Here is a 14,033-nt window from a genome sequence, read left to right as displayed (position 1 = left end):
TTTAGATATATTCCTTAAGTTTGTTGAAGTTGTTTTCTTGTCCCTAATGATATGTGAGCTATAAATCATGGAAGAAAAGTCCAAAGTTTTCTAATTGAATGTGTTCAATTCTTAAGGACCAGAATTCTGATGGGCACTTTGCCAACCACCCACTCACTTACCATCTCTTGCCATACTATCTGTGCCGTACTTTGTGCCAGCGAGATACCACAGTGGCTGAGTGTGTAGAATGAGCTACAGGCAGTCTGGGGATAGGAAATGGCACTTCTCTCAGCAGAGTGCCACAGCTTAGGTTTCTGAGTCTTGATCCCCACTCTAAGGACAGAGAAGAAATTGGGATGGGAGAGCAATTCAGTGAGTAATCTGATCCTTGCCTGCATGGATTTGTGAGGATTGACGGGAGGCGGGGGAGGCGGGGGAATCGGGCTTCTTTTCCTTCAGCCTGTCTTTGCAGTTATTGGGCATGCCTCTTTTAGGGGAGAAAATTGGAGAAGTGAGCGAGAACAAAGGATATAAGATAGGAAGTATCCGCTTTGGGTGGAAATCCAAAGGTAGAAGGAATAAACTAAAGACAAGTGTTACCTTTCCACGTACATATCACATCATATCAGCTTTTTTATATATTATTTTTGAAAAAAGTACAGTTATTTTTTAAGCACCGTGACTAGAAATTACTGTTAATTGAAATGACTATGGAAGTAGGAAAACAACCTATTTAGTGACCTACCAAATTTCAAGATTTAGCCCACAAAATAAAGAGTATAAAAGTAATTTTATGTGGTTGCTGTGTTACAGTGTTGCTATGTTCAATTAGAAAAAGAACGTGTGTGACTGTTTCCATTACTGTGTACAGTAACACTGTATCATATTACTTTTCACATTTTCTAAAAGAAGTGTTATCATTTTCTCTTAAAGATATACTTTAAGTGCAAATGTGTCCCTTACAAATCCCTGGCTAATAGCTTTAAAGTTCATGGAAATTTATTATTTTTAGTAGTGATACGTCAAAAATATTTAACATTCTACTCCTATTCTTTTATTAGGATTTGGGACTTGGAAGGAATTCAGACAGCTCATTTTGTTCTTCGTTCCCCTGGAATGAGTGTCTGCTGGCATCCTGAGGAATCTTACAAGGTTAATATTTAAAACTTAGCTTTTATTATAAAGCTGAAAAGACACGTAATATTTACTCATACAGGAGAAAAATCAGAGAATCCCATTGCAGTTTGATTCATCTAGAAATCTCTATCTTAACAGTTTCTCTATATAAGGATAAGGATTTAATGTCCAGAATATATAAAGAACTCCTACAACTCAACAAGGTGAACAGCCCAATTTAAAAAGTAGGCAAAACTTGAATAGACATTTTTCCAAAGAAGATGTGTAAATGGCCAATAAACACATGAAAAGATGCTCACTGTCATTGACCATTAGGGAAATACAAGTTAAAGCCACAGTCAGATACTACTTGGCACAGCCACAAGGATGGTTATAATTTAAAGAAGGAAAAAAAATGGAAAATAAGTGTTGGAGAGGCTGTGGAGAAATTGAAACTTTAGTGGATTATTGGTGCAGCCACTATGGAAAGCAATATAGCAGTTTTTCAAAAACTTAAATATAGAATTACCATTTAACCCAGCAATCCCACCTCTAGGTATATCCCAAAGAGACTGGAAACAAGGTCACAAAGTGACACTTATATCCCAATGTTTATAGCAGCATTATTCACAATAGCTAAAAGCTGGAAACAGCAGATGAGTTGATGAAAGATGTAGAACATATATGCAATAGAGTATTATTTGGCCATGAGGGAAAAAATGAGATTTTGAAACGTGCTGCAACATAGACGTACCTTGAAAATATGCTCAGTGAAACAAGCAAGGCACGTAAGGACAAAAATTATATGATATCTTAGGTGACTAGAAATAGCAAATTTTCAGAAATAGAAAGCAGATTAGAAATTACCAAGGGAGGTGGGCGGGGGAGTATTTCTTAGTAAAAGTAGAAGTGAAAAATAAGGAAACCCAAAAAGTATACAAAAAAAATTTCTCTGTAACTTCCAAGTTTTTATTTGACAATGCCACAAGTGGCATTTGTTGACAGTTTTTTTCCTCTGCCCTTTGATAGATTCCAATCTAAGAATCTGATGCCGAGACTATGTAATAGCAGTATTCAGTTAAAAACAAAAACCTTTAAGCATACTCCTGAGCCATAGTATGTAAACAGAAAAACCTTAGTGTCATAAGGCAATTTTGTCCTAGCTGTAGTTGTGTTCCTATTCAAAGTAGAACTTTCTAAAATGATAATGTATTATAAGTTCTTATTATCAATAGATGGCCTTATTTCATTGGAAAGATAGAAGACATTCAACAAGAGTTCCTTCATTTGCCAATATCTTCTCTTAGGCATCGCTCTGTAAACCCTTATGTAGTGCTTACTGTGTGCCAGGCCCATTGGCTGCATCTCCTGTGTATTAGCTCATTCAATCCTCATGGCAACCTTGAAACAGATACTGCGATAATCCCCATGTTACACATAAGGAAACCAGAGTCACAGCTAGTAAGTGGAAGAGATGGGATGTGAACCCAAGCAGCCTGGATCCGTAGTCACTGCTCTCAACCAACATTATTCTGCCTTTTAAAACCTTCTTCACAACTTTCATATCTAAGTGTCTCAAACTCATCACCTATATTTTTAGCTTCTCTTTCTCCATCCCTTGATATTCTCTATAATCTTTCAGTCTCCACAACTCCTCAGAAGCCATCAGTGTTATTTTTAGTAAATCCAATGGATTTTTATTTCATTTTTAATCTCGAAGCAAATTTTACACTGTTCATCACCTCTTTCATGAAGCTCTGCTTACTTCATTTTAAAGCTGCATTCTCCTAATCCTTTTGAACATCTTTGCATGTATCTTCCCTTTTTCTTTCTCTTCTGCCCACCATTCTTTTTCCACATATTTGTAAATTTTTTGAAGAGTTAGTTCTCACCAACTGTATACTCTTTATTGTAGTGGGGTAAAAAAGTGAGTAATGTTCCCGTCCATAGGTTTTCACATTGACTTAGAAGAAAGAAAAACATGTAAATATCACAACATGAAGAATAAGCACCAGAATCAAAAGCTCTAGTAAGAAAAAAAAAGCTCTAGCAAAGCGAGTGATGACATAAAGAAGGTTAATTGGGTCCGACCAATCCTCCAGAGGGTGTGGTCCTGAAATGAGGTGCCCAGACTGCATCAGTGTGTTCCCTGAACCCTGCGACTTCACTGGAGTAAACTTACTTGGGGCCTGTCGTCTTTCAGCTGTAGAATTGCACTCTGTGTATGTGCATGAATGAAATTTTCTGATGTATTATTCATAGTAGGTATTGTTCCTGAATCCAGGTTCTGAATTTTCTTTTATGCCTAGATTTCTCCCCTGAAGCAGTGAGTCTTCTGTTGGCATAATTAAAGATTGCACCAACATGTTAATATTGCCACATAAATATTAGACTACTTTTTTTAAAAAGTCCTTTTTAAAAAACTGACATAGATTAGAAATGAGAACATTTAAGACAGCCTCTAAACCAAAACTTATCTTAATACTTGCTTTGTTGTTATTTCAGATCCCTTCCTTCTAAATGCTTTATACCAATTTGTTTTTCTTCCATATATCATTAAGATTGTACTCTATCCCATCCACCTTTTTTTTAATGCTTCCAAAACTTCAGAACATTTGGAAGTCCCTGCTCTAAATCACATAAACTCAAAATACTAAAATCATCCTTGATTTCTTTCTTCCCTATACACAGACTTCTCCAGTTTGTATAATTTTTTCTTCATTGTCTCTAGGGTTATATTCCTCTTCTGTTATTTGAGTGCATTCTTCCCCTTTCTGTTCTCAATACTAACTTTTTTTTTTTAACCTGGCACATGATAAGCTTTTATTAAAGGTCTGCTATGAGTAGTTTGGGACTGAAATTCTCATGCCTAACTCTTGATGAGCCTTGCTTATTTGTAAAGTCTTTGGCTCACCAGTGTTTGATCTTTCTTCCTACTTTCATTAGGCTCATTTTAAAATTCAAATTTTAAGCAGATAATCAAGAAGTATTGACAAAGTCCCTTGAGGGATGGGAGAAAGAGTATGGAACTATTAAACCTTACCATCAGGGAATCCCCTGATCTGTGCAAGCTTTAGGGACACCCAAATCAATAGACCATGCCCTCTATCTTGAGGCTTACTCTTGTGAAGCTTATTTAAGTAGTGGAGAAGCTTAAACTACCTATAGGCATGCCTAAGAGTTACTTCTGGAGGACCTCTTTTGTTGCTCAGATGTGACCTCAGTCTCTCTAAGCCCAACTCTGCAAGTGAAACCACTGCTCTCCCCTCTATGTGGGGTATGACATCCAGGGGTGAAAGTCTCCCTGGTGATGTGGGAGATAACTCCTAGGGATGAATCTAGCCCTGGTACCATGGGATCAACAATTTCATCCTAACTAAAAGGAGGAAAAGAAGTGTAACTAATTAAAGCATCAGTGGCAGAGAGAGTTCAGTTAGAGTCAAGAGGCTACTCTGGAGATTACTTCTACACAAGCTTCAGTTAGACCTTGCTACCTATCATAACCTCCCAAACCCCAACCAGGACCATTCCACCAATCCTAAAGAACACCTAGGGCAATATAAAGATTCCACAAGTGTTCCATGCACTAGAATAGCTTTTTAGAAACCTACCACCTCCAGATAGGTCCCTGGTCCAGATAAGTCCTGAAACCTAGAGGGCCCAGCCTCTCCAGAACATCAGATAGTTCCATGTCCGTACCCCATATTAGTGACAGACCCTCTCAATATGAAAAAGTTAGAATGGCCATAACCCAAACACACCTAAAGAGAGATGGAAAGATCAGAGGTGATGGTGGAGTTATACAGTTAAGATAGGATTTAACAAATGAATATGAGTGCTGAATCATTAAATTGATATCTCTTTTAGTCTCTAGTATCTTAGAGCAGATAGAAGTAAAAACCTAAAATTGTGGAATTGTAACTCATGTCAAACTCTGAAATATGTTTTACAGCTAATTGTGATGCTGCGCTTTGAAATTTATTTTTTGTATATATTTCATATATATTTTGTATATATGTTATTTTTCACAAGAAGGAAAAAAGCCAATTGTGATGATAAAAAAATATTTAAGCCCTCTAGCCTCCTATATTCTGGAGCAGCTAGAAGGAAAAATGCGTGAGAATGGTATGGTAGCCCATGACAAACTCTGGGATCTGTCCTGTAACTACTTGTTGAAGAGTGCTTTGAAAACTATTGCTTTTTTATTTCTTTGCTTTATATATATATGTTATACTATACAATAAAAAGTTTTAAAAATAATAATAATAAAATAAAAGTTCCAGTTTCATTGGGTCACTCCTAAACTTAGAAACCTAGAATACAAAGAGGCAACCCAGAAAAGTGATTGAGAGTATTGATTCTTGAGTAAACAATTGGAGTCAAATCTCAGTTCCACCATTACTAGCTGTGTGTGATCTCACCCCATCTTCATGTCCTCATCTTGTCATGTGGATGCTTATGAGGATTAAATGAGTTAATACTTGTAAAGTCCTTAATGCATGCCTGGTACATAAAAAGCACTCAATTTTAATTGCTTGTCATTACTGTCATTGTTGATTCTGTCATTACTAATATAACAATCTAGTGGTTCTCTGTGGCTTTTTCATATCAGAGCAAGTCCAAAGTTTTTGTTCTGTTATGTTGGCCTTGATGAAAATGAGACGAACAGGTAAAACCAGGGAGGAAAACAAGAAGGGCCCATGGTTACCTATCTCATAAAATTCTTATGGAAATCACTTGATATATACAGTATTTGAAAGAGCCATAATAGCAGAGAGCACAAAACAAAAACTAGCATTTTACAAGTAGTAAAAGATACAAAAGTCAGGAGACCTCCAGAAACTAAGTTCTCAAATCCAGTAAACCACAATTAAAGCTAAGATTTTAGCACTAAGTGATAACAAAACAAAGGTCTAGGATGTTGCAGGATCAGAGAAGTGGACTGAAGACATCTCAGTTTCTGATACCGAGAGGAAAGAGATTAGAAAGCAGTAAATAAAGTGATATTGTTGTTGAGTGCTTTATGCCAGGAACTGTACTAAAGTGTTTTACATGTGTTCTTTCATTTAATCCCTGCAATACCACCTTGAGACCTAGTAGCATAATTGTGCTGATTCTATACATGAGAAAACTGAAGCACCAAAAGACTAAGTAATTTACCCAAAGTCCATAGTCACAGATATAATTCAGCCTGAACCAAGTACTACTGCCTGTGCCTCTTAAATATTTCCCCCTTGAAAGTTCACAGTGCATATGGCTGTTTTAATGGCTCTGAGAAGTCTTAAAAAAAAATACCCCTTAACAAATTTTTACAAGGAGGTCAGGTCCCTTGATTTTTTTACCCTATCTATTCTTTACCCAAAAGAAAATCTTGTCACAATTAAACAGTTTTAGAAACAGTAAAGTCCAACAAAATTTTTTTCTGCTAGAACCGGATTCTCAGTCTAACTTCAGCCCATAATAATAGCTGATGTTTTCTGAGTGTCTGCTCTGTGACATAACGGCTCTAATTGCTTTACAGATGTTAGCTGATACTGCCCTCACAGCAGTCCTATGAAGTGGTTCTGTTATTGGTCCCATTTTCCCTAATAAGAACCTGAGACACAGAGAGATAGGGAAATTTGCTTAAGATCATAGAGCTCCTGACAGCAGAGCTGCAACCCAAACCCACCACCTTCTACAGCCCCTCCTAGTTTATGCCCTGGGCCCAGAGCAACTTGTCTCTTCTGTAGTCTATAAATTATACTTCAGATCCACAAGATATTTAGAGTCAAGCTCAAATTTTTGAATATTTTTACTAATACACCCATTTCCAGCACTTCCCCGTCCCGTACGACACACAGCACACTAGACTGCTCGCCAGTGCGCGGTCCTCGTGGCAGGAAGCACCTGTGCTCCCTAGACAGACTGAGCTCAAATCCAGGCTCTGCTGCCAGCCAGCAGGGAGACCTTGATCAGTGTTAGCCTCAGTCTTCTCATCTGAAAAATAAAATTAATCTTAGGAATTTCCTCATACAGTGGTTGTAAGGATTAAACAAGGCAGGGCATGTAAAGCTCTTATCTCATTGTTGTACTTGTTTTTGATGTGTATTTGTCATTGGTCTCTTCGGAGTTATTGTTAATCATGGTAACTATATTTTAAAAATTTGCCTATTCTTAAAGAATGGTTTTGTTTTTAACTCTTTATTAAGAATTCCATAATTCTAAAGACAGTCCATATTCTGAAATAATTCTTCCTTTTATATAACAAGGCATTTTGCCTTAAATGATGATTTTTTTTCGTGATTCTCTTTGCTAGATGGAAATTTTCTTGAAATCAAAGATCATTTATCTTTGACTTCTGTTGAAGTTAACATAGATGATCTGTCTTTTTAGAAGCAACAATTTTTATGATGTTCTATGGGCTTAAGGAGGTACTTTGTATATAGTATTTCCATTTTAGTTGTTCAGTAGCTTTTTAAGTCAGATGTAATTATCCTCTATTTTCAGATAAGAAGAAAAAGCAAAGTCCAGGTCAATCAACAGTTTAAGTGGTAGAACCCAGAATTTTTGTCACAAAGTCTTGCATTCTTCGCAGTCTTCCACTGCAACATCAGCCCTGCAGAGATGTTTTCATTTTAATATAACCAGAATTAAAAGAACATACTTAAAAAATAAGAACTTTATAGAAAATGTGGAGACTTTTTTAAAACATTTTGTTCAGATAACTACTACTTATAGTCATGGACTTATGTAGTGTCAGATATCTCTATATCTTATCTCCTACAAATGAGTATCCTAATGCCATACTCACTGAATCTAAGAAACAATTTTTTTTCAGTTTAATAATTTCTAAGATTTGGTTTTATCTTATAATTAAATTGTCAATTTAATATAGTATGATTAATTTGTTTGAATTTCTTAAATCAGTGATATTTTAGAATGTTGAAGAGCAGCTACTATTCATCAAGTGAGTGACTGTGTGTCAAGCTTTGCGCTAGGTGCTTTATTTATATCAATAATTTAATCATTGCAACAACTCTGCAAGATAACTGTTCTTTTCCTCATGTCTCCATTTTAGAAATGGGAAGGCTGTTAACAAGGACCTGTAATTTGGTAGAGTTATTCGGCTTTTAAGTGGAGTAGGTAGCCTCACTCTGCAAACCTATCTGTGCTCTTTCACCATGCCATGCTTCCTTCCATTCTGGAAACAAATTTATACTGTGTACAAATGTGTAACACATAATTCTCTGTTGAGCAACACATACTTAGCTATCCTTTCTAGACAAAGTAAATTTTCTCAGAATTATTCTTGGGGCTGATCTCTTCTTCCTGGTGACCATACATCATCACTTAAAATTCTGTATCTTCCTTAAGTCTTTCTTTTACCAGTTATCTCTTTGGGTTGTGTTTGATGGAGACTTTTACATTGGCTTCTCTTATGTACTTTCATTTTATCTCTCATTTGTAATGTTTGCAAGCATTTATGGTTTGACATGTAACACTGAATCTCTGCCTGCTTCTCAGATTTAGCTAGTGAGAAATGTGGTTTAATGTTCTTTTATTTTTGTCTTACAGCTGATGGTTGCAGAGAAGAATGGAACAATCCGCTTCTATGATCTTGTTTCTCAACAGGCCATTTTGTCTCTAGAATCAGAACAGATGCCATTAATGTCAGCACACTGGTGCTTAAAAAATACTTTGAAAATTGGAGCTGTTGCAGGGAATGATTGGTTAATTTGGGATATTACTCGGTCCAGGTACTTTCTTGGTATATTTATTTTATTGCTTTCAAGATGTTAGTCACTACTGCTAAATGATCCATTAAGATCTGTGTGTCCTAGAGCCTCACTGTAGGAAGAAAACAAGTCTGTCCGCGTAAAAGGGCTACAGCAGTGGGCTTTTACATAACAGATATGAGCACCCTGCTTTGCAAATTCATTTTGGGAGTAACCTAAGAAGGGCATGCAGTAGATAAAATCTTTAATTTGAGCAAGATTTACTTACTTTAGCCAAAAAAAAGGAAAACATTTACCATTTTAAGTGATGGTGTGTTATATTGATTCTAAACCAAATTAATGACTTTCCCATATTTTATCTATTATAACTTAGTGCTCATTTGGAATTTTGTTACAATTCAACTATATTGAGCATTGTGTCTTAAAGAGAAAATATGTTTGATACCTTAATTTAATTTCACCTACTTGAATCTAAGATACACTTCCTAAAATGTAAAATATTATCTTTTAGTTATCCTCAAGAGAAGAGACCTGTCCATATGGATCGAGCCTTCTTATTCAGGTACTATATCATTGTTTTGGAATTGTAATATATATTTTTTTGAGTTTCATTACTTTGTTAATACTGTGCCACCACCTGGAATATTTTCCCAAACCTCCCCTTTACATTGGATTTTTACTCTGTTTAGTAAATGGTCATTTTGCTCTCCTAACGTTTTGTTTTTGTCTTTTGATCTGGGGGAGACAGTAACTTATTTTCCATGTTTTTTTCGAAGATTTTTGAAAAATACAAAAAGCATGTTGCCTCTCCACCCATAAAAACCCCAAAAGACCCCCCAAAATTTGAAGCAAGCATATCCTTCTTAATATATTTATGTGCTAATAAAGTTGTAAACCTAGGTATACCTTTGCACAAGCATATAAACTTCATTATGTTTTAAATGAGAACATGCTATAATATCTCTGTGACTTGCTTTTTTCACTTAAATTAACATGCAAATCTACGTTGTTCTTTTTCATTTTTTGCCTTATATTCCATTGTATAGTAAGGTCATAAGGCTGCTTTCACCTTCAAGTAACAGAAAAACCAACTAGCAGTCACTGAAACCAATGGAACATTGGCATCTCAATTGGTATCTCTAAGGTATCTCAAATAAAATTATACAACTGAGGACTCCATTATTTTATGTATCCCTAAGAATAAGATGTATTCGGCTAAATGTAAAAATATCACATATTGGGAGGTACAACCCCATTTCAGAAATGTGAGCAAGTGTTCATTTTTAAATCAGTGAACTATGGTGAATAACAAGAAGTCTGGAAGAGGCAGTCTCAAGGTTGGTTTACAACTTGGCGATGTCATCAGTAGCCCGGAGTCCTTTTCGTCCTTTCCCTCTGCCATCCTCAATGGCAAGGTTTTAGGCTTGAGTTGCACAGACTCAAGATGGCTGCTAGAGTTCTAGGCATAGTCTCATACCACATTGTCCAAAGTAAGGAGAGAAAGGAGCCATCCCATTTTACTGGAGAGTGCTGTGACTGGCTTAGACCAATATTGTGTCATCCCCTGGAGTTGGACACACTGCTGCTGGAAAAAAGTTGGAGTTCAGTTAGCATGGAAGAAGGGCAGAATGGCTATTAATACTATTTGCCACACATAAAAACCTAAGCTAGAGTTTTAGCCGTGTTTTGCAAGGAATCACTTATCTTTTTCTTGTATCACTCCCACTATGCTCAGTACAGTGCTGGGCATGTTGTTTGGGGCTCCATCAGCACTTGCTGATTAATTGATCATTGTAGTGCAATGTCCAGCATGCCTCGAAGCTTAAATATGTGAATATTCCACATGTTTATGTCATCCTAAGGAATGTAAACATATCAATGAGTCACTAATTTTATAAGAAGTTATATAAGAGCATTAAATATGGGTTTGTATTGCACTTTGAAATATTTTGTATCTGTGTGATGACTTGTTTGAATCTCATACTACACTGTAAACCCCTTTTGGTTATAAGGAAGTAACTTTATTAATTTTGTGTAACTTTGGAACTTAAGAAGTGACACAAATAAAGACTTAATAAATATTCACAGAATGAGGAAATATTTATAGCCAACTTCCCTAAAATTACTGTTACAAGTGTAATTGTAAAGTTGTATTAACAAATTTCATGTTATAAAATTACTGTAGTTGTGCAAAAAGAAAAAGCTATTTCACAAAAGCTTGTAGTTATCTAAAGGATATTGAATTTATTTTTATTCTTTCTTTTTTCTTAGGTGGTCCACAATTAATGAAAAGTTATTTGCAACCACTGGCTATCCTGGTAAAATGGCAAGCCAATTCCAAATTCATCATTTAGGACATTCTCAGGTAATGTGAAAATATGTTGTAGTATATGTGTTTTTTTAATTTCTCTCTTCTAGTTTTCACCCATTGCTCTCAGATTTCTAATCTGTAGGCTAAAATATTTATGAATGTCTGTATCTGCTTAAATTGGAAAAAGGAGGCATTTTTTTGATGTTTAAATTTACCAGTAGCAACAGTTTTTTTGCCAGTATTCATGTAAGACACATTTTATTTTACATTGCTTTTATGTATTTCCTCTTTCATATAAATATTTTAATTTTGCTTGCTTGTTTGGTGTAAACTGTAAAAATGTCTGAGTCTGCTACACCATTTATTTAGAAATTGAGTGGTTCATCCACTCTAGCCAGCTGCAAATAATGTGTATTTTCCAATTATTTCCACTATAAACAAAGATATCTTACCATGCATTTCTTATTTTTGAAAGTAGCTTTTATTTTATTAACTTTTGGAATTTATTGAGCATCTTTAATTCTTCACATATTTTATAGCCCATCCTTATTGGCTCTGTAGCCATTGGATCTGGCCTTTCCTGGCACAGGACACTCCCACTGTGTGTGATTGGAGGAGACCACAAGCTGCTCTTTTGGGTGACTGAAATGTAAAATAATTTTCTCTGTATCTTAGGTCCATAAACTTTGTACTTTTAATACATATTTTGGAGAATTCCTTATTTTCATATTAAATATACTGTGAGCTCTACAAATGTCTCATTTGTTGCATTTGTTAAATAGCATGTTAATGGTTTGAAACTTTTTCCTATTCTTTTCTGTAAATATATATTTTTTATCATCTTGCAAGACTGTATAATTGACTCAGTACTCGGCTCCAGAGAAGAGCTAACTAAGGAAAAATAATGCTTTTGATTTATCGTGGGATTGTTCCAGTATCTTCCATACTTTGAATATATACTATTTTCCTAATTCTCAGTGACCCAAACATTTACAAAAGTAGAAAAAAGTCTCTCGGTGTTATTCTGACAGTAGTTGAATGAGTATGTTTGTGTGCGTATATATATTTTCTTTAATATTCTTTATTTATATGGGGTGTTACTGCCTCAGAAAATATAAAGGATTATTATTCAATTTAATATTTAAGAAAACATGGTTTGCAATTTCTTTACAAATGTAATTGATTGTTATTCAACCTGTTAGCCATCTGCATATTATCTTTTGACTGGAAGATTATGGTTCTGCTTCTCAGACCGGTTACCAAGTTAAATAGCTTTCTGCAGGCTGGGTGTCCTTGCAAGTTCATGTTCTCTCCAAAGCTCCATTTCCTCTTATAAAACGGAGATAGGGATCACTGCCTAATAGAGTTGCTCTGAGGATTAAATAAAGGTGAGCGAAAACGTCCAGCATGTGGAACTCATAGATATGGATTTATTTCAAAAATGTATAGTTCTTATTTTTGAGGATTTGGAGATTTATTTTTAATTAATTGTAATGCCAATAAATATTATTTGCTCAAGCTTTCACTTCATAAGATGTCTTGTAATAATTACCTTATTGAATCAAGAAATTTATCTTTAAGAGCTAGGGAAATTTTGCAGGTGATAAAAATAAGAATTCAGTGAAATTTGGCAATCATGTAAATGTGTAGTATAATCACACATGATTTAAAGTCAGATGAAAAAATTAAAATAGCAATTTCCAAGTCAATTATTACAAGTTAATGTATCTTTTACCATTCATAAGCAGAGCTTGAATTTACAAAAATAAAAGCAAAGGGTAGGGTTTTAGTGTTGTTTTGTTTTGGTTTTTTTAATTAACACAGTTTTAGGTGTACAGAAAAGTCATGCAGAAAGTACAGACTTCCCCTGTACCAGGGATACAGTTTTTCCTATTAACATTTTGCATTAATATACTTTTATTACAATTGATTAAACAATATTGTTATAGTTATGCAATTAGCTTTAGGCCACCATTTACATTGGGGTTCACACTTTGTGTTGTATTGTTCTAGGTGTGTGTGTATGTGTGTGCATGTGTATGTGTGGTAATTATATACAACCTAAAATTTCCCTTTTCATATATACAGTTCAGTGGTGTTAATTACATTCACAAAGTTGTACCTCCCTCACCATGTCCATTGCCAAAACTTTTCCATCACCCCAAACAGAAACTGCACCAATTAAACATTAATTCCTCATTCTCCTCCCCCATCCGGCCTCTAGTAACCTGTACTCTAGTTTCTGACATTATGAATTTGCATATTCTGCTTATTTCATGTCAGTGAGAACATTCAATATTTGTCCTTTTGTGTCTGGTTTATATGACTCAACATGTTATCTTCAAGGTTCATCTATGTTGTCTCATATAGCAGAACTTCATTCCTTTTTAAGGCCAAATAATAGTCCATTGTAGGTATATAATGCATTTTATCTGTTGATGGACACTTGGGTTGCTTCCTTGGCAATTGTGAATAATGCCACCATGAATATCTGTGTGCAAATATCAAGAGCATGAAATTTTGATATGGTTCCCTTTAACACCCTCTGTGATGGCACAAAACTCCCTAAAAGCTTCAGGATAGACCAGAGATACATAGCCCTGTTTTTATTAATTTGCCATTTCAGGATGCTTAAAAAAAAAAATAAGTTGATTATCCCTCGGGCTAGTGACTTTGAAAATTATCTTAACTTAGAAAAGTAGACACAGGAATTAGGTGGATTCTGTTTAAGGATGGAAATTGGTGAGGTGGGTGTGTTGGACTTGGGTATCTAGGAAATGGATTCTCTGGAATAAGGGCTTATACAAAATATAAAATTTATTTGATGAAATTATCACATAAACCATTATCTATTATTAGGTGGAGCTGTCCTGGGAAAAGATAACTTATGGTGATCATGTAAATTG

General features: G+C 35.2%; 1 protein-coding gene across 2 annotated transcripts in view; it reads left to right on the top strand.

Annotated features, from left to right (window-relative positions):
• NUP37 (nucleoporin 37) overlaps positions 1–11,881 on the top strand; it is a 56,766-nt gene extending 44,885 nt beyond the window's left edge. For both annotated transcript variants that reach the window (XM_077111806.1, XM_077111807.1), the window contains exons 6-10: positions 1,044–1,134; positions 8,656–8,837; positions 9,328–9,378; positions 11,088–11,181; positions 11,667–11,881. In XM_077111806.1, the coding sequence (XP_076967921.1) occupies positions 1,044–1,134; positions 8,656–8,837; positions 9,328–9,378; positions 11,088–11,181; positions 11,667–11,780 (532 nt within the window). In that variant the 3' untranslated portion in view covers positions 11,781–11,881. The remainder of the gene's footprint in view (positions 1–1,043; positions 1,135–8,655; positions 8,838–9,327; positions 9,379–11,087; positions 11,182–11,666) is intronic.
• The last annotated feature ends 2,152 nt before the right edge of the window (positions 11,882–14,033 follow it).

This window comes from Tamandua tetradactyla, chromosome 7 (assembly GCF_023851605.1).
Source record: "Tamandua tetradactyla isolate mTamTet1 chromosome 7, mTamTet1.pri, whole genome shotgun sequence".
NCBI lineage: Eukaryota > Metazoa > Chordata > Mammalia > Pilosa > Myrmecophagidae > Tamandua > Tamandua tetradactyla.
This window is presented reverse-complemented; position numbering and strand designations above follow the sequence as displayed.